The sequence below is a fragment of the Bombina bombina genome, chromosome 6, assembly GCF_027579735.1.
Source record: "Bombina bombina isolate aBomBom1 chromosome 6, aBomBom1.pri, whole genome shotgun sequence".
Taxonomy (NCBI): Eukaryota; Metazoa; Chordata; class Amphibia; order Anura; family Bombinatoridae; genus Bombina; species Bombina bombina.
In genome coordinates, this window is record NC_069504.1 from 868,415,656 (window position 1) to 868,438,146 (window position 22,491).

The window sequence follows — 22,491 nt, forward strand, 5'->3', positions numbered from 1 at the left end:
CACAGATATCTGTAATTTTGCGTTATGTGTGTACAAGGGAGGAAACTTGTGAGGTGAAGGAGGCATTCTTAGGCTTTGATCAAGTCATTGACAGAAGAGCACCAGCTATTGCAAATTATGTATTGGGAGTGTTGGAGAAATACAATTGTCTTGAAAAGCTGGTAGCTCAGACTTACGATGGAGCATCTGTCATGGCATCAGATCTTAATGGGGTGCAGGCCAAAATTAAAGAAAAAGTACCAGAAGCCACTTTTATACACTGTTATGCCCACAAGTTGAACCTGGTGCTCTCCCATTCTGCCAAATCTATACCTGAGTGTAAAGTATTTTTTTCTACACTTGAGGGAATGGCCACATTTTTCACTAAGTCAACCAAGCGCACTCAAGTACTGGACGAATTTGTGAAGCGACGTTTACCAAGATCAGCACCCACCAGATGGAGTTCACATTCAAGACTAGTGCATACGGTCAACATGTTCCAAATTGATCTGCGTGCTATGTTCCAGTTTATCCGACAAAATCCAGCTGATTGGGACAATGAGGCCTACATAATGGCGAAAGGATATAATAGCTTTCTTTATAAATCATCAACCTGCTTCTTGCTAATGGCATATGAGGCCATTTTCCTACAAACTGACATACTCTTTCGTTTGCTGCAGAACAAACTGATGGATGTTGGATTCTGCTGTCGGCGAATTGATGACACTATGAAATTTCTGGAAAGCAAGAGACAAGAGTTTGACACTTTCTATGGGGAATTTGAAGAGAAATGCGTCAGACTGGGGATGATAGATAACGAAAGAACAAGAAGTAGAGAGCCAATAAAAGATGTCAGAAGAAGATTGTTTTACAACATATTAGACAATGTCACTGTTCAAATGAGAGTTCGCTTTGATAAATTTAGTGAGCTGGAATTCCTTAGTTTGGTCGATTGCACCAAACTGCTAGAGATGTCAAAAAATATTGATGATGAAAAACTGCAGAGCCTTAGAAAATATGCCAAATATTTTGACTTGGTTAGACTAAAATGTGATCTAGTTGGATTGTATGGTTCTGAAGTTTTAAGGACTGAATGCAAATCACCTGGAGATCTCATGAAATTTTTGGCCAAAAACGATCTGATGCAGACTGTTCCAGAGGCTGTTAAACTACTACATCTTGTTCACACAATACCAGCTACAACAGCCTCTGTTGAGCGGTCATTCTCTGCTTTAAAGAGAATTAAAACACACACCAGGAATAGAACTGATCAGGGACGACTATCATCCCTGGCAATTTTATCCATTGAGCGAAGAAGATTGGTAGAGTTTCATGACAAAGACAATCAAGGCTTTTTGAATAAAGTGATTGAAAATTTTGTGAAAAAAGACCGCCGAATGGACTTTGTTTATAAATAAGGGAGCGTAGCCAAGCGATTCAAATAGAAAACAACTTTTGGTTAGATGTTTAAACTATTTAAGTTATTTATAAAAGTTTATGTTACAGTTAAAACTGTTGAATTTATTTATAAAAGTATATGTTACAGTTAAAACTGTAGAATTTATTACAGTGCAAACTGTAGAAGGTATTTATTAAAGTAATACATTCAACAGTTTTAACTAATATATACTTTAATAAATACCTTCTACAGTTTGCACTGTAATAAATTCTACAGTTTTAACTAATATATAAAGTATATCTTACATTGAAAACTGTAGAAGGTATTTATTAAAGTGTGTTAGTTAAAACTGTTGAATTTATTAAAGTATATGTGACAGTGAAAACTGTAGAAGGTATTTATTAAAGTGTGTTAGTTAAAACTGTTGAATTTATTAAAGTATATGTATGTTACAGTGAAAACTGTAGAAGGTATTTATTAAAGTATGTTATTTAAAACTGTTGAATTTATTAAAGTATATGTTACAGTGAAAACTGTATAAGGTATTTATTAAAGTATATGTTACAGTTAAAACTGTAGAAGGTATTTATTAAAGTTAAAAATGTTGAAGTTATTTATTAAAGTATATGTTGAAGTTCAAACTTTGGAATTTATTTATTAAAAAAAGATTTTAAAAAGAACAGAAGGTTTTGTTTTGTTTTTCTCTGAAGTTAATTTGCAATACAATTTTCCACTTCTGTAATATATGATCACACTATTACAACCTGCTTTATTTGTCAGGTAATCAACATATTGCAGATGAGCTGGTGCTTTAGTGAAATGTACCTTAACTGTGGTACTCAAGTACCCCCAACAGGTAAGGTTTTCATTATAGCTGAACCAGTGCAAAAGTAAAATAATCATCTGATCAGTAACACCATGGTTAATAACATGCTCTCACCTATCAGCTTATTATTTAATCTATGCATATGGTTCAGCCAAAAAAAAACCTGGCCTGTTGGGGGTACTTGCGGCCCGCGGTATATGTCTTTCTTCCGCGTAAAATATCTAGTGCCTCACCAGCCTCAGACCTCACCGCACGTCACTGCTTCTGGGATGGAAAAATGATTTCCCTTTAATTATAGAGCTGCAGCTCATACATCCTACGCAAGGATAGCAACCTAGGTTTTTCTTATCCATAAATCTTTGGTTTTTTTCTGCTTAGTAGGGCCTATATCAGACCTGATGAAGTGGTCTTTTACATTTTTTACTCTCTTGTATGCAACAATAGTCTGTTCTTGAAATTCCTTAACCTGACCATTATGTTGTTTAAGAATAGGACAATGTTTGTTTATTGTTTTGGCTATTTGATTGCCATGGGCACTATATTGTGAGGAAAAGACCATTCTGTTCTTTTTATCTGCTTTGGGAGCAAATCTTCCTAAATTTTGGCCGCATTTATCTATTACAGCTTTGGGGTACCCTCTATTTAAAAATGTATTTTGCATCTCATGAGATCTTACAGTTAAATTGTGTGGTTTTGTTACTATCCGATTGACCCTTATCAATTGGCTTTTATGGAATGATTCTACTAGATTACGTGGATGGAAACTGTTGTATTGTAACAATGTGTTTCTATCAGTTTTTTTGTAAACTTTTGTGTCCAGTAACTTTATAGACTCCTCACTGTAGTTTGGTGTGAATTCTAAGCCTCTTCCTGACACATTTAATTCTGAAACAAAATTCACCAAGGAGTCAACGCTGCCTTACCACACGCCAAACACATCATCTATAAACCCCATGAAGTTTAAATAGATTATTCTCATATATTATCTTTTTCTCTACCATATTCATGAATAGGTTGGTGTATTCATTTATAACTTAAAAACTCACTGGTATCTAGCAGCTGTTCCATTACAAGGACATGGTTTTAATTAACTTTAGTTATTTTAATAACTAAATATAATAAAGTGTATTTCATCCTAAATATCTATGCCTAACATTGTACCACTGTCAGCTTGCGCTTAAGCAGAAATCTATAGAATGGGTAATACTGTCTTAGAAAACAAATTATATACTTTGTATAGATTCTTATTTAAATGATTAAACATGCCAGTTGTGTGTCATAAGGAAAGACCCCTCTCTTTATTAGCTATGGCAAAGGAGAACTATATTTTCTCACCTGAAAATATAGAGAGTGCGCCTCCTGCTGTTGCAAACTTGCCCTTTAATACATTGTTACCATCTGCAACCTTGGTACACTGCAATCCAACCATCCCACAGAGACATGAGAAAAATCCGAAAACAAGTGAGGAGATCATCAAGGCCCGACAGGCTTGCAAGTAACCTGTGAATACAGACATGGTAATGTTAGCTATTTTTATCTTTGTATACAATAAATAATACATTCAAAAGGATGGCATATATTTCAATTTAAAAAGAGTTTCCTATACAAAAAATAAAATGTATCAAGCTGGCCATTCTTATAACGATAATCCAGTCCATTAGCAGCACATCTGAATGTTTCCTTGACCTATAGTACTATATTATATATATCAAACATTTACTATAATGTGTAAATGTATGAATTTATGATATGAAAATATAAAATACATTACATAATTTTTCAAAGCTTTTTTGATATTATTAATCATTCTCAGTGCCCTATACGCGTAAAGCTTACTAAGGTATTGAAAATATTGGGGACCCATCTCTGCTATATATATATATATATATATATATATATATATATATATATACAGGTAGCCCTCAGTTTACGCCGGGGTTAGGTTCCAGAAGGAATGGTTGTAAATCGAAACCATTGTAAATTGAAACCCAGTTTATAATGTAAGTCAGTGGGAAGTGAGGGAAATAGGTTCCAGACCCCTCTCAAAATTGTCATAAGTAACACCTAAAACATTTTTAAAGCTTTGAAATGAAGACTTTAAATGCTAAACAGCATTATAAACATAATAAAGTAATCACACAACATAGACTTCACTGCTAACAGTTCTTTCTATGCATTCCAATCTGGACTGATTTATAGACAGGAAGATCTTGTTCCTTTGAAATCTGCTCGATAGCTCAGGTCTGGTTAAACCGATTAATTTCCGCTTGCTTGACTTTGCTGCAACACAAGCGGACAGCTCCACCTACTGGCTATTTTAATAAATGCACTGCTTCACAATGATTTTCAATTGCAGTCACATGACTGGGGAAAAAAAAGGTTATTATTCTGAAACGGTGTAAATTGAACCGTTGTAAAATGAGGGCCACCTGTATATATATAAGGCTCAGGTTAAAAGAAATGCAAAAGTGAATTTTGCACAGGTTTACAGGCGTACCTCAGAGATATTGTGGCTTCGGTTCTAGACCACCACAATAAAGTGAGTCACACTAATTTTTTGCTTCCCAGAGCATATAAGATTTATATTTACACTATACTGTAGTCTATTGAGTGTTCAAAAGCATTATGTCTAAAAAAAACTATGTGCAATTAAAAAATACTTAATTGCTAAAAAATGCTAACCATCATCTGAGCCTTCAGGGAGTCATAATCTTTTCCTGGTAGTATGCATATATAGGTGTGTATATATGTGGATTCATGTGTTTATATATTGAAAAAATGGCGCTGATAGACTTGCTCGACACAGGGTTGCCACAAACTTCATTTTGCAAAAAGAGCAATATGAGCATGTATATTGCACTACTACAATGACCTTAAACGGACAGTATAGTCAAAATTAAACTTTCATGATTCAGATAGGGAATGCAATTTTAAACAACTTTCCAATTCACTTTTATCATCAAATTTGCTTTGTTCTCTTGGTATTCTTTGTTGAAAGCCAAACCTAGGTAGGCTCATATGCTAATTTCTAAGCCCTTGAAGGCTGCCCCTTATTTTAATGCATTTGGCAGTTTTTCACAGCTAAAGGGCATTAGTTCATGTGTGTCATACAGATAACTTTGTGACCACGCCCATGGAGTTACTTATGAGAGGGCACTGATTGGCTAAATGCAAGTCTGTCAAAAGAACTGAAATAAGGGGGCAGTCTGCAAAGGCTTAGATACAAGGTAATAATAAAAGGTAAAAAGTATATTAATATAACCGTGTTGGTTATGCAAAACTGGGAAATGGGTAATAAAGGGATTATCTATCTTTTCAAACAATAATAATTCTGGAGTAGACTCCCTTTAAGTAAAAAGGGTAATTAAGCACAATAAATATTACTCACTGTCTTAACCAAAGATCAATTTCATGTGCAAGGTCAGATTTTATTATGCATAGCAGATCTATTAGTAAATTATTGTGATAAAACTTCCAAAAAAAGTAGACCTCCATCTAATTAAAACAAAATTAAAACAAATCTGTATTGTCTTATAGCCTGTATGTTTTGATGTATCAATGTTATGTTTGGTGCACATTTTTTGTAACCCCTTAACCTGAAAGGTGTTAAGTCTTGCTATCAGATAAGCGCAAAGTTTACTTTTAACTTTAAATACTGTGCTAAAGTTAAAACCGCCGCTAAATTTATATCGCAACTCGCTATATGCTTAGCGCGCCATTTGTAATATTGTGCATAAAGTACAAAACTGATAAAGACTATTGGCTAAATTCCAAGTGGCATGCTATTGTTAACACGGGATGTGATAAGCAATACTGGGACCTCGCTAACTTGCATGTATAATGTAAATGTTGAAAGTAAATGGGTTTGCTTGAGCGCAACCAAAATTTGCACTTATCGGTTTAGTGTGAAGTGAAGACCCTGCGTAACGTGTAAGGGTTCAAAAAAAAATATTCATATAAATACTATATATTTTTTTATAAGGATTAAAATGTATATGCCATATGACAAGGTGTTTGACTGGAAAGGGCTATAATGTAGGTAGATAGACACACACACACATATATATATATATATATATATATATATATATGTGTGTGTGTGTGTATGGGTGTGTATGTATATATATATATATATATATATATACACATGTGTTTTTATTTTTATATATGTATATCTGTAAATACATACATATATGTATATACATACATAGGTCTGGTGGAAAAGGTATATATACGCTCTGGAGCTTCTACAGTTAAGGGCTAGATTACGAGTGGTGCGTTTGTATTACGAGTTGAAAGTAAATTTTGCGTTTTCAACATCATATTCACCCCATTGACTTCAATGTAGCAGCAAAGTTAAAAAAAACACCTATACTTGTGCTCTAACCCCCATCGCAATAAACCCCTTATTCTAATAACCCCTAAACTGCACATCCTCCTACTCTTTTAACCCCGCTACACTGTTAACCCCTAATCCGCCATAAACCCATTGCTATTACCTCTCTACACTATTAACCCTTAATCCCCACCACAATAACCCCTACACTAATTACCCCTTAACACTTATTCCCCCTACCATAATAAATCCCCTAACCTATTAACTGCCACCACCTCCACTGCAATAACACCTACACTACTTAACCCCTAAAAAGCCATTACCCCCAAACAATAATTTCCTAACCTATTAACCCCTAGACTGCAATGGGGGTAGTGGCGGTTTAGGGGTTAAGTAGAGTAGGGGGTTGTTTTTGCGGTGGGAAAAGTGGCAGTTTGGGGGCTAAGTAGTTTAGGGGTTATTGCAGTGGGGGTAATTGCAGTTTAGGGGCTAAGTAGTGTAGAGGTTATTGAGGTTGGTTAATTGCGGTTTATGGGTTAATAGTGTAGCGGGGTAGTTTGTAATAGGGATGTGGTTTAGGGGTTAATAGTGTAGGGGATGGATAGTGTAGGTCGATAAAAGGTTATTATTTTTGTTTTATTTTGTTTTGTGCAACTTTTTTCTCAGGCCAACTCTTTATGCTTTGAAGTTGCGTAAAAAGTTTAAGCGTAAAATGCAATTGTGTCTGAGCGATCACATTTACTTTTAAATTGTAATATGAACATAACTTAGTGCAGTCCCGATATTGATATATTGCTCCCGCACTAAGGTTAACGCTCCACTTGTAATCTAGCCCTAAATACTTTAAAATTTGAAAAATAATTTTAATACAATTTTAATATTTTATAAAAATAGTATGGAATAGTTTTAAATCCATGTAATATTATATGTGTTTTACTGTGTATTTACTATGTATTTCATGTAAATACTGTTCATTCCAAAGTTCTTTACTTAAAAGAAAATGTTCTTAGTATTATTAAGGATATATCTGTATATCTCTCTATACCTGTAGATATATCTGTATACATCTCTATACCTGTAGATATATAGGTAGATATATATTTTATCAGATCATATATATAAATATATATATATTTAAAAATTAAATTAAATGAACATTTTCTTTTGTGTTAAGAACATTGGAATGTAAAATATTCATAACTCACTTTGGATTTAGTGCTGTAGGTCTTAGGAGGTCTCGGGTTAGCGTGCAAGCGATACGTGCTAGGTTATTTTTTTAAAGTGCGCTCCATTGAATCTATGTGCGCTGCGCACAATATACTTTTAATTTGCAATACAAGCGCTAGCCCATGTTAAAAGTTTACCTTCAGCAGTGTTTGCACACAAGCAGAAAAAAAATAGAGCACCACTTGTAATCTGACCCTATGTAGTTAAAGCCATGTGGAAATCTAGTGTTCACTGAATTCAAGTTCTGACATATTTGCACATCTGCAAGAACTCTCCTTAATATATCTGCAGTTTAACCTAAGTACCAATAGGTCAGCTTCAATAATTAGAGAGAGGTGCATGATATGTATTTAGTGTTGAATGTCCCTTTAATAAAGCCCCTGACATAGTACCACGTAAACATAACAATACCTCTCAACAGGGGATGTACTAAATGACCTCGTAGCAGACGTTGTACTCCTCAACTGACAAGACGTCACAATACTGATAACTCAAATGGAAAATATTTACTCCCTTTTGTTGGGATCAATAGTGTCAAAGGAAACAGAGATATAAGAGCACACACAGAAAAATGACTTTTAGACTTTTAGACTGCAAGTAATTGACTCAGCTACTTAAAGGGACACTGAACCCAAATTTTTTCTTTTGTGATTCAGAGCATGACATTTTAAGCAGCTTTCTAATTTACTCCTATTATCAAATTTTCTTCATTCTCTTGGTATCTTTATTTGAAATGCAATAATGTAAATTTAGATGCCGGCCCATTTTTGGTGAACAACCTGGGTTGTTCTTGCTGATTGGTGGATAAATTCTTCCACCAATAAAAAAGTGCTGTCCAGAGTACTGAACCAAAAAAAAAAAAAGCTTAGATGCCTTCTTTTTCAAATAAAGCTAGCAAGAGAACGAAGAAAAATTGATAATAGGAGTAAATTAGAAAGTAGTTTAAAATTGCATGCTCTATCTGAATCATGAAAGAAAAACATTGGGTTCAGTGTCCCTTTAAAGGGACAATTAAGCCAAAATCAAACTTTCATTATTCAGAAAGAGCATGCAATTTTTTTTTAAAAAAACAACTTTATTTCCTTTATCATAATGTGCAATCTTTTTATATGCAGTCTTTCAGAGCCCCCAGCTCCTACTGAGCATATTCAAGAGATCACAGTATACACACATATGCTTTTTGTTATTGGCTGATGGCTGTCACCTGATGCAGGGGGCAGTGTAAATGGAACTAGCATTGCATTTTGTTAGAAAATTCTACTACTAATTCAGAATTCAATTAATTGAAATTCAGACTATATGACAATGATCAAAAACACACATCATTGAGAGAAATCACACAAAATGTGATTCTTTTAAACCTTATATTTTAATGTAGTTCTTTCTCCTTCACATACAGAACTCTGTATAGTGACATAAACAGCAGTCAAGCTAAAATGTGTGTTTCTAAACTTATTTAAAGGGACATTATACACTCATTTTTTTCTTTGCATAAATGTTTTGTAGATGATCTATTTATAGAGCCCATAAAGTTTTTTTTTAAATGTATAGTTTTGCTTATTTTTAAATAACATTGCTCTGATTTTCAGACTCCTAACCAAGCCCCAAAGTTTTATGAGAATACCGTCAGCTACCTTCTCCAGCTTGCTCCTGTTTGTGTAAATGGTCTTTTCATATGCAAAAGAAGGGGGAGGGGGGGGGGATTGTCTTATTTCCCACTTGCAGTGGGCTTTCCAGCAACCTTTTCAACAGAGCTAAACTGAGAGCTTCTAAGTAAGTTTATAAACAGTTTTATACTGGATTTTTATATCAGTATCTGTGCATCATATTCTTTATAGTAGTGTCTATTACATGCAGTTATATGCAAATGAGTGTATACTGTCGCTTTAAGGGTCCTTGCAATACTGACCAGATTCTTAGATTATCTCTCCTGAGCAGAGAGCTTTATCATCAGGTCCTTAGTGTTATTGCATTTTCTGCATTTGTCAATTATGCAATTTTACTGTATTAAATGCTTCTTTAAAAACAATTAATTTGCATATCATTTGTTGACTATTATACTTATCTTATTGGGATAGTAATCTCAAAAGTAAACTTAAATGAATTGGCTAGAGCATTTAATTTTAGACAACTTTCCAATTTACTTCTATAATCAGTTTTGCTTAGTTCCCTTGACATCCTATATTAAAAAATAATCCTTCATGAGCTCAGGAGCGTGCATGTGTCTGTAGCCATCTGGTAGCAGTGTTTGCAGCAATGTTTATAGCAAAATCTGATGCAGTTGAGTGTCTGTATCATTCCATGGCAGCAGTGCTTGCAATTATGTATACAATTGCCATCATTTTTTTTTTACAAACACTGCTATCTGAATCATTAACATTTAATTTTGACTTTCCTGTCCCTTAAATGTAATGTTCCATTTTATGTTTCCAAAGAAATATCTTTTTTGATCATTTAAATCAATGAAGTTAATCACAAATGTTTGTCCATATTCCATAATACATCTGTAAATATGGAAACAAAAAACAAATAGTGCTGTATATATATAAAAAGTACAGAAATCCACAAACATTGGGGGAAAAAAACTCACAAAAAAGCTTATCACTTAGCTTTAAAGAACAAATGTCATAGTACTTTACTGTACTGAGTTCAACAACCGCTGTGTCACAATGCATAGTAGATCAAAGGCATTTCTAGGATACAGGTCTGTTACTATTACTGCAAGGATCCATTCTACATCGCTAATGAAAGAATTCCAAACAGACCTTGCATGGAGGAGCTGTAAGGGAATTTAAGGGTGGATGGTATGTGCATAACGTTGAATGAATTAAACTTATATTTCAGAAGGAAGTATGTAAAGATCTAAATGACCATTTAGTTCTTATCTAATGTAAAAATCTATCTTTCTGAGTTCTTGAACATCTAGAAAAGATTATCAAACTAAATATATGCAGTGCACTTTAAAAAACAAATAATCAAATCCTACAATAGTTTCTGGCAGTAAGAGACTCCAGCTCTCATTATAATCTTTTTTTTTTTTTTTTTTTAATTTAGAATTAGATAGCAGTGTGTGTTATAACATTAGTAATCCAGAAATGTTCAAATCAAACACTAGGGGGCATAAAAGCTGTATAAAACCCTACTGCAAATTGTAAAATAAAGCATACTCAGAATGTGTCACAGAATTACTTAGGTCACTTAGCCAGAAGCCGTAGACAACCTTCAGACAAGGTTTCCTTTTCTACTAGTCTCTTTATTGCCATCAGCAGATGTATTTAAATAAAGGATAAAAGAAACTTATTTTTCCAATTCAGATTCCAAGCTCTTCCGGCCAACAACACAACCATCAGCTTCTCACATAACTACCTCACATAACTACCTCACAGCAGGAGCAGAACTACCATTGGTGCAGTAGGTGCAGTGGCACCAGGACCCAGGTGCTGTGGAGAGGGCCCATAGCAGTTAGTATATACATAGGAGTGTGCAGAATGTGTACAATCCTAATGCAGGGGAGCCTTTTATCTATCTATCTATCTACCTATCTACCTATCTATCTTTCTTTCTATTGATCTGTCTATCTATATCTATCTATCTATATATCTATCTGTCTGTCTATATCTATCTATCTATCTATCTATCTAGCTACCTATCTATCTACTTATCTATCTTTCTATCTGTCTGTCTATCTATCTATATCTATCTATCTATCTGTCTTTATCTATCTATCTATCTATCTATCATCTACTAGTGTTTACCACTGAGTTACCTTTGTACCAAGGACATCTGTCAAGTAGATCTGCTATTCTTTCTCCACCATATATTTGATTACGACCATATTACAAATCTCTATATTTTATAGACCTAGTGGTCTCATGCTTCTGAGTTTACTTTTTAATCATTATTTTCTTTTTACACAACATTTTCCAGAGTTCTTTTAAGCAGCGCTAGTCACATGAACCAGCTAGGCTGATTAGATCAGTTGCAGTTTCCACTTGGGACCTGCAGTCTTTGTGGCTTCTAATTGGCACTTTAACTACCACAAAGGGGTTAAACACATAAGTAAACAGCACCTAGCATTGCGGGGTCCATAGTGATACAATTACATGCTCTAAAGAATGAGAGCATGTCATTTTATTCACTACAATGGCCCTTTAAAATACAGGAAAAGCAGACAAAATAAATATTAGATGTGCAATGAAAATTCTGTATAATTATAACTTTTATGGGGAACAAAATTTTGAGTTAACTTCCCTTTAACTAAAAATAAATTAACACAATTCTGGGTAGATTTCCAACCTCCCAAAAAGTCTTACCTGGCAAATTATTCTTCTAAACTGCAAAAATCTACTGATATTAAAAACAGTTTTCTAATCCCATTCCTTGAATATGGACACCATTGTGCACAACAACAACAACAACAACTACGCAACATCAGGATCTAAGGCTGCACTTGATTGGGAAAAGCAAATAAATGCCTCACAATATATTAAAGGAACTCTAAAGTATAAATTAAACTTTCCTGATTCATATAGAGAATGCACATTTTAAAAAAATTCCAATTCACTTCCATTATCAAAATGTGCACAGTATTTTTATATGCACGCTACTGAGCTCCTACTGAGCAAGTGCAAGAATTCACAGTATATATGTATATGCATTTTGTGATTGGCTGATGGCTGTCACATGATACAGGAGGAAAGGAAATGGAACTAAGATTTGTCAGAATAAAATCTTCTACTCATTTGAAATTCAGATTAAATGCTTTTGCATTGTTTGTATATTATGCATTTGTTGATTATATAATTCTTTAGTATTTATGTATGGCCCTTGAAGCCTTCATGCTATAATTAAAGGGACATTCCAAACCAATATTCAAATTCACACGGATGCATTTCGGTTTTGAATAGAAGCATTTTTGTAATAGACACGTATTAGCAAAAATGCTTCTAATAAAAGCTATAGCCGTATCAAAAGTGTTTTTAAGTATGCACCTTGCACCAGCATTTTAAATACAACACTTGCTCAGATAGCCGAAGTTGCTTGTACCATCTGGTAATGACACAATTTGTTAATTGTTGACATGATACAAGCCCCACTGGCGCTCTGAGCAGCTGCAGTATTTAAACTGCTGGTGCACTGAGAATATCTAGCTATGCTTCACGTGTACGTGCATAGAAAAAATTAACACTAAACAGTGATAGCTTTTACTAGAAGCATTTTAGCAAATACATCACAATATACACAATACAGCGACTCATGTCCGCTAGACATTGCTAAATGCGAAAAGCATACGCTCTATGCATTTAACATTCTGGTGAAATGCTTGTGTAATGCTTCCCCCTGCTCACTGGCGGCAATCGGCCGCTAGCAAGGGCTGTCAATCATCCGGATCGGGATGATTTCAATAAGCCACATAAAAGGTGGGACAGGTTAAGAAGCAGCTGTCTTATGACCGCTGCTTCTTAACTTCCGTTTCAGGCGACCCTGAAATGATGGGCCTCCGAAGCAGTTTAATAAATGGAGCCCATGGACTTCAGCTATTTTCGGTGCTGTATTTATGCTTGTGAAAGATCACAACACTAAGATCTGGATTTGCACGGATCTTAGTGTGGGGATCTTACACAAGAATCAATCTGGCGCCAAATATAGCAGAAGTCCATGTGCAGCCATCTACTTCCACAATCGGCAGCTAACAAAGCTGCCGAATGCCCATGCCTAATAAATAGAGGGAACCTTCTGATTAACCAACTTAAAAAATCACCAGTTATGAGTGGTAAGAATTACAGTTGATTATGCCTAGTATATATTGATAGCTGTATGTTTTCAGAAATGTTACAAGTGAAGTTGATAATTAATAACAGTGATAATTGTCTCAACTATTATTTTCATTAATTATCTAATTTAAAAATAAATGGTTTAAAAATGATACAACCAAAACCTAGTCTCGTCTTTTTCATTTTTAATATGTTGAGTGTCATCAATGAAGTGTCCCTTCCCCCCCCCCCCCCCCAGATCTGATCACCCTACTGTAAATGACTGTTTTAACAAGGGAATTTGTTCTGTATTGTTTTAGAGACATTTTGTTGATGTCTTTATCATTCACAGTGGAGCTCTTTCTTTGTGTCCAGAGATGAACAGTTATGAGATACTGCTCCATTGATTATAATTGAGAGTAACTCATGACTACAAAATTCTTTGAATTGTGCAATTTTCAAATTAATTATGTGAGACATTGGTTTCACTATTAGGTTTTAATAAATCTTGCCATTATCCTCCCACTGCAAAATACTTAATAAACTGATATCCTCAATGACTTCCTTTAAAGATGAGCCAACAAAAAAAAGCATTTAATCTATCATTATCCACATTCAAAGTATCCCACTGCCTTAACTAACTTTTCCTTGCAAAAAAACCTTCTAACCTATCCTTGGTTAATGATAATAACCAGTCACAAGAGTGGGCCGACTCAAGTTTGACGACCTGCTAATAAACCATCCTAATTGGCTAAAATGATTAACAACACCTAGCGTTGCAGGGTTTATAGTCATAAAATTACATGCTCTAAAGAAGGATAATTCAAGCTAAGACATTGGACTTTAGAAAACAGACCTGTCCCTGATAGTAGAGAAGCCTGAAGACCTCTTTTTTATTTAAATTATTTTTTAAATAATTCAACTTTTTTTTTTTTTTTTTGACAGTCTTAGTTTTTACTGGAGGAGAAAACGGTTTGCATTGTAGGCTAATTTTAATGGTGAGGCTTGTGGTGTGGGTCATATAAAGAGGTATTTGGTGTGGAGTGGTGGTCAAAGTTAAAGAAATTGTTGTGGAGGTTATCATTGGGTCAACACAAACACAGGTGAATTCTGGGGGAGTGTTCCAGCTGGTTGTGGCTATGGTTAACTTTTCACCTGAACCATAACATTTGTGTTAGGGGTTAACTTTGCTGGATGGTTCATTGTATCTGTGGTTATGTTTAATTTGTACTGGAGGGTAGTCAGGTATTCACAGGTAGGCAAATCTTGCTCTAGATGGCTTGTGGGAAATATTGGTAGAGTGTTCCAGGGACTTGATGTTTGAGTAAATTACACTTGGTGAGGTCCCGAATTGTTGCTTATAGAGTTAAAATTTGCTGGGGTTGTGGATATTGCAAGAATTTTTGGCAAGATACATTTTGCCCCTATCAGCAAATCCCAAACCTCACCTTTACTGCTTTTTGATAAAATATTTAGAGATGTGATATAACACACAGCCACTTCCCACCCTTCCTCTTCTCATGAGTAATATTTTGGTCAGTTGTGAGAAGTGAATAGCCATTGCTTTTACTTTGTAACTACCACTCAAATTGAGCTTTTCAACTTTTGATGTCTGGAGGCCCACTACTGGTCATTTCTACAACATTGTTGTACAACTGGTGCTATCAGTAGCAGGTCTCATAGGCTTCGATGTTTAACTTATAATTTGTGAATTCTGTCAGTGATGAGTGCTACTTCAGACCCGAAGGAAGAGAGGAAAATCATATATTATATAATTCAGTGTTGGAAAACAGCATACACTTATGGTATAAAGGGTGCGGAACCTTGGATTAGCCACTTCCAAATGTCACTAAAGAAAGAAGTTAGTTTCAGCCTCAATTTTTTAAAAGAGTTACCTTTATTGCTCCATATCAGGGTCAAGGAAAAGAACAATGTTTTGGCCTACATTCAGCCCTTAATCATGTCTTTTAAAAAAGACATGACATAGTCTAACATGGAGCATATGATAAATCACAGTTGTCTAGTACAGTCAACTCATATCTATTTCTCTAAGTGGTTTCAGACAGATTCAGCTGTAAAAGACAACAGTGTCTTAAAAAGCAATACCATAAACAAATAATTTTATAGGATGTACTAAGCCAGTTCCTTATCTGAAACTGAGCACTTGATTTCTATCAGATAATCAGATAAGAAAAGCAAATTCTACTTTACATTTCTGCTTTTATCTGATTGCGCTACTGTTTCTGGCATCTATGTATTAGCAGGATTAATGACATGTATATATTAACTCATTTTGTTTGCTAGAAATCAGTGAGCTCTCACTGTCATCCAGTGATCATTAATACAGGGGTGTAACTCGTGCACAATCATATATTACTTATGAGCGTCAATTCAAAATGTAAACAAAATATTTTCAATATTTATTTCATGAATAAATGTAATATGTTGAATGGCTGAACAGAATTTTTAATATCTCTAAATTTGAATACACATTCATTTTTAGAACTATGGAACAAAGGGGATTGTGATGAAACAATCATCTAGGCTGCTCCTCATTCAGAGGATTCCCTGATATTTCTGGGTTGAAAAAGTCCGTATTAGGCAGGATCATCCTTATATATTTCAGGAAATTTCTTCTCTGAGAAAAGCACAATTGGACTAAAAGAGGCTCTCTCCTTTTGAAATTATATTATGTATTAATCTTTTTATTTAACTTTACATCAGTTGGGGGAAAGTGGCTAGCTAATTTCAGAAAAAAAACTATGCAAACAAACAGGTTTGCTTAATTACAGGTATTTAAAAACATGTATATAAAATGTGTGTTGCATATTGGTACCAACTCAATTTTAACAGAGTTATCTTATACTCAATATAGCTAGATTTATAGGCAACAAGAGGGAATGTAAACTTACAATAATGCAATAACAAACGACAATTTCCAAAAGCTTTCCAGGATAAGGAAGTGAGAGATGCTTGTGGGCATTGGTCTAAAAGTGTTTTGTGGGAGGAGCTATGACAAGAGGGTTGCGGTGGGTGTGTCATGGTTGGAGTTACGTGGGTCATGGTCGAAATCGAGGCAGTCCCTGTGGGGGAGACAACTGGAAGACCTTACAACCAGTAATATAAGTTATGGTTGGGAGATATTCAATATTAAAATGCTCTAATGTGTTAAAGCATTTTCTTTTTGCCCAAATGCTTGAGTTAAACACACATCTACATCAAACCATTTGTGTAATAATAAAGTGCTCTTACACTTTAGAGCATTTTACTATTGCAGTATTATGCCCCTTTCAATGGATATTTTATCATGATGGGCCAACCTGAATCTGTAACACATGGGACCACTTCTTAATCTTCCTATCATGGCTCAGCTCACAAAACACAAGTGGGTCATTGCCTACAAGTCTCCCTAGCCCAGAAAGATGAGGTATGAGATGAGGATATGGCTGGTGAGCCAATCAGGAACAAGCATACATGAGTTTACTCTAATAACTGTTCATATTCTCATTTGGAGTAGAAATGGAGGATGGGATTCCACGAGAGCAACCTTGACTCATATTTAATCATATTAAAGGAGTAAACATAAAGTAAAATCATTTAATTATGCAATGGGCTAGATAAATGTACACCCTTCCCAGCATCTACTTTCAATAGCCTCTTTATGAACAGTTTTTCTTACTTCTTTAGTGCGCCAGGTCCATGTGAGATCGGAGGGGTTGGAGTTAGTTATTGGATCTGACCCATTGAGATGTCACTGCATCTTCTTCACACGTCATATGTAGCAGAGTTTGCGTGAGGCTAAAGCTGCCACTGTCCCTCTCTAAGCTGCATATTTATGTCATGGTGTCAGTATCTGGGAGAAAGGTATATTGGCATGGCCACTACCAAAGCTGTACGTGCTGTGTATAAATAGACGGATTACCCTTATTGTGATTAACAGAGCATTCCAAATTCTAAGAAATGTGCATCTAATGAACTGTAAACATTTATTAAGACTGGGCCTCTCCCTCCAATTTAATCCTTTTGCTAACAGAAAGTTTTTTTTCCTGAATTAATCTAAAGTACAAATTAATGTAAGTAATGCATATTTCTTATGTTGGAATTTTGTTTTAACAAATCTACAATTTTCATGTTTTTTTTCAGTATAAAACTTCTAAAACTAACATAAAAAGATACAATTTTCTTGTTTTTTTTTTCAGTATAAAACTTCTAAAACTAACATAAGAAGTAATTAAAAACTGTAATACAGATTTTTTTTTTTTTTAATCCCCAGATGTTTTGGTGCTGATAAAACCTTTTACTTTATTTATTTATTTATTTATTTATTTATTGTTTAAATGTTTGGGGAATCTGTCTCTGTCCATGAATACTGCTGTGGGAGTTGCTCAAAGGGACAGAAACATAATTATTTTTATTTTTTTTATGCATCAAAATACACTCACATCATTACAAAAGATCTGCATTCAAAATAAATATTTTAAACGTAGGCAAAATAAATAATGAATGTACATTGAAAATATTTTTAATTATGCATAATTCATTTTATAAGGATTAAAGGGACACTGTACTCAAAAAATTTCTTTTGTAATTCAGAAAGAACATGCAATTTTAAGCAACTTTCTAATTTACTCCTATTATCAATTTTTCTTTGTTCTCTTGCTATCTTTATTTGAAAAAGAAGACATCTAAGCTTGTTTTGGGTTTAGTACTCTGGACAGCACTTTTTTATTGGTGAATGAATTTATCCACCAATCAGCAAGGACAACCCAGGTTGTTCACCAAAAATGGGCCGGCATCTAAACTTACATTTTTGCATTTCAAATAAAGATACCAAGAGAATTAAGAAAATTTGATAAAAGGAGTAAATTAGAAAGTTGCTTAAAATGTCATGCTCAATCTGAATCACGAAAGCAAAAATTTGGGTACAGTGTCCCTTTAAGCTTAAAGGGACACTGAACACAATTTTTTTTTCTTTCGTGGTTCAGATAGCGCATGCAATTTTAAGCAACTTTCTAATTTACTCCTATTATCATTTTTTCTTTGTCCTCTTGCTATCTTTATTTGAAAAACAAGGCATCTAAGCTTTTTTTTTTGGTTTAGACTCTGGACAGCACTTTTTTATTGGTGGATGAATTTATCCACCAATCAGCAAGAACAACCCAGGTTGTTCACCAAAAATGGGCCGGCATCTAAACTTACATTCTTGCATTTCAAATAAAGATACCAAGAGAATGAAGATAATTTGATAATAGGAGTAAATTAGAAAGTTGCTTAAAATGTCATCATGCTCTATCTGAATCATGCAAGAAATAATTTGGGTTCAGTGTCCCTTTAAGTTAAATATCTCTAACCTTTTTTTGATGCATCAAAATATATTTAAAATGTTTTAATAGCGTTCTTTCAAATATTTTAGTTCAATGTCAATTTAAAGAGACATCAAACTAAATTTTTTTTTAATCTGAGTAGCATAAAAACTTCATAGGGTAGTTGATAAATAAAAGGACATGAAAGTCAAAGCTTTAATGATTTGGGTATAACATGCAATTTTAAACAACATTTCAATTTACTTCTATTATCTAATTTGCTTTGTTTCATTGATATCCTTTATTGAAAAGCATACCTAGGTAGGCTCAGGAGAAGCAATGCACTACTGGGAACTAGCTGCTGATTCTTGGGCACACACACATATGTTTCTTGTCATAGGCTCACTTGATATGTTCAGCTAGCTTCTATTAGTGCTTTGCTGATCAATGAAGTACATTTGATAATAGTGGTAAATTAGAAGGTTGTTTAAAATGATATGCTCTATGAAAATCACAAAAGAAAAAAATGGGTTTTCATGTCCCTTTAACGAAAAAATTTACAGGACATTTTTCCCTTTTTAAATTCCACAGCTAAAAGGGTTTCATAAAAACTCAGACAACATTTGTTGACCAATAAAATGGATCAATCAGCATATAGGCCCTTCAGTCTGTGATATAATCAGTAAAACCCCTAAATCAATTTTGTTTGTCCTTAATCGTGAAAAAAAAAAAATCTTATTAAAAAATTGGGAGTTTGATGACGCAAATAACTATTTTGTGTTTTCTTCAGGAGGTAATAATTTGTGGCTTGTGGGGCATCAACTACAGATGCAGGTTGGTACTATGATCACTAGAAAAAAAACACAATTCCAGCCAACGTTCAGATATCATTATCTACTAAAAACAAGTGCAAGCTTTTGATCAACACCAAAGTTAGTTTTAGGCAATTCATATCTCCAAGCCAAATAGATATGTTCAGTAGATTCTGCTGTAGCTTTGTCTAAAGAAATCAGTATATGGCCTTAGTGAAAAATGTATTATTTACATTTAACAAAAAACTTACAGAACCAGTTTTCACATTTTCAGGGTTTGTTGTAACTTCCGCTCACAACTAGTGCCAGATTGCAGCCAAATTGGTGAATTGATTAAATGGTTTTAAGCCTTTGAAATCAACATTTAACACAGAATGTTCCTTTGAACATACATCCAATGTTGTGATCCTTTGTGTATGCTATAAAAAATGCTTTAATCTCCTTTCAAACGAGATCTCTGTTTCTCTCACACTAATTCCTGTTTTAAAACTGTGACTTTTAAAGAGGCACGAGAGTCAAAATTAAATTTCATGATATAGATAGAATGGGCAGTTTAAAAAAACATTACCAATTTATTCCTATTAAAGGGACAGTCTAGGCCAAAAGTAACTTTCATGATTCAGATAGAGCATGTCATTTTAAACAATTTTCCATTTTACTTTTATCACCAATTTTGCTTTGTTCTCTTGGTATTCTTAGTTGAAAGCTTAACCTAGGAGGTTCATATGCTAATTTCTTAGACCTTGAAGGCCACCTCTTTTCAAAATGCATTTTAACAGTTTTTCACCACTAGAGGGTGTTAGTTCATGTGTTTCATATAGATTACTCTGTGCTTGTGCACGTGAAGTTATCTGGGAGCAGGCACTGATTGGCTAAACTGCAAGTCTGTCAAAAGAACTGAAATAAAGGGGCAGTTTGCAGAGGCTTAGATACAAGATAACCACAGAGGTTAAAAGTATATTAATATAACTGTGTTGGTTATGCAAAACTGGGGAATGGGTTATAAAGGGATTATCTATCATTTAAAACAATAAAAATTAGTAATAGTAAACTGCTGCTCCTTCAACAAAGGATAGCAAGAGAATGAAGCCAACTTGACAACAGAAGTAAATTGGAAAGTTGTTTAAAATGCTATGCTCTGACTTAAAGAAACATTTGGGGTTTCATGTCCTATATAAGTACTATATATATATCAGTTTCTACAACATGTAACCATATAGTGTTGAAGATTATTGCATGCTATTAAGTATACCTAGGTATGCTCTTTAACAAAGCATACCAAGAAAAATAAAGTCAATTTTCATAATAGAAGTAAATTGGTAATATTTTAAAAATTGCTCTGTCTGAATAATGAACATTTAATTTAGACATTCATGTCTCTTTAAGGAACACTTTTACACACTGTTTTTTATGATACAGGTATATACACTTGTGTTTTTAAATGATTTTTAAATGATTAAATACATTTCTTATCTCATGGTTGGCGCTTTAAGAAAATAATAGTGTTTCTATTAATGCAGTAAAAGTACTGTGCATTTTATTGCTTAAATGTGAAGTTCATTCTTCTTCAATGCAGGAGGTGATTTTTCTACATTAATCTTTAATTACTAATTAACTTTTGTGTTGAAACTGTATTTGCCGTAATAGAACAATGCTAGATTGATCACTAGTTGTTATAAATTTGGCCTCTAAGTTATAGTAAATGGACACTGTACTGTAAAATTAGCTTTCCCTTAAAGGGACATAAAACCCCAATTTTTTTCTTTCATGATTCAGATAGTGAATACAATTTTAACCAACTTTCTAATTTACATTTATTATCTAATTTGTTTCATTCTCTTGGTATCATTTGTTGAAGGAGCAGCAATGCACTAATGGTTTCTAACTGAACTCATGTGTGAGCCAATCACGTTCAATATATATATATATATATATATATATATATATATATATATATATGTAGCCACCAATCAACAGCTAGGACCTAGGTTCTCTGCTGCTCATGAGCTTGCCTAGATAAACCTTTCAGCAAATGATAACAAGATAAAGAAGCAAATTAAATAATAGAAGTAAATTGGAAAGTTGTATAAAAATGTATTCTCTAGCTAAATCATGAAAGAAAAATGTTGAGTTTCATGTCCTTTTAATGAGTTTACAATGACTTGTTATACCATCTGCATAGTATTAAATGTATGGGAATTTGCTCCTTACATTTATTTTTGTATTTGATATAACTGGTTTTGTTCATTCAAACCACCACCTATATATCTCAAGAGCATGTCTATTTAAATGAGCTGAGTCTGAAGAAAATGCAGAACTGCCTAATGTACCAGAGCTCACTCACTTTATTCAAATGCCAGAATTTACAATTTTTCTCATAGACAGTGATTTCAATGAGCATAATCAGCTAATTCAATCGAAATATAAACCTAAAGGACTTAAATGTCCAATAAATGTAATACTATATGCCACTGATATGACTAGTCAGTGAGAATGCTTTATACTGAAAAAAATCACATGCTCTTATTCATTAGATTATTTCTCTGCAGCTAAGATACTTTAACTATGCGTTTCACCCCTTTGCGGTTGTTAAACACATAGAATAATAGAATCATTAGTGATAAATTGACATGCTCAATGAAATTAGAGCATGCATTTTATTAATTTTAATTTCTAAACAAGCTTTATTCAATGAAGTCTGTTTACCATCCAACTGAAGAAATAAACATTAATACCAGTCAAGTAAGCTTAAAGTAAACAGAGTGCTAGACTTGAAACTCCTCAAAGAACAAGTAGTGAAGAGTCAAGCACAGAGACCTAGTATGCAATGTTCGCCATGTTTAGAGACTGTTAACA

General features: G+C 33.9%; 1 protein-coding gene across 2 annotated transcripts in view; it reads right to left on the reverse strand.

Annotated features, from left to right (window-relative positions):
* The window catches only part of CLDN15 (claudin 15), a 113,275-nt gene that overhangs the window by 31,250 nt on the left and 59,534 nt on the right, over positions 1-22,491 (reverse strand). For both annotated transcript variants that reach the window (XM_053718339.1, XM_053718340.1), the window contains exon 2: positions 3,540-3,704. In XM_053718339.1, coding sequence (XP_053574314.1) covers positions 3,540-3,704 — 165 coding nt within the window. The remainder of the gene's footprint in view (positions 1-3,539; positions 3,705-22,491) is intronic.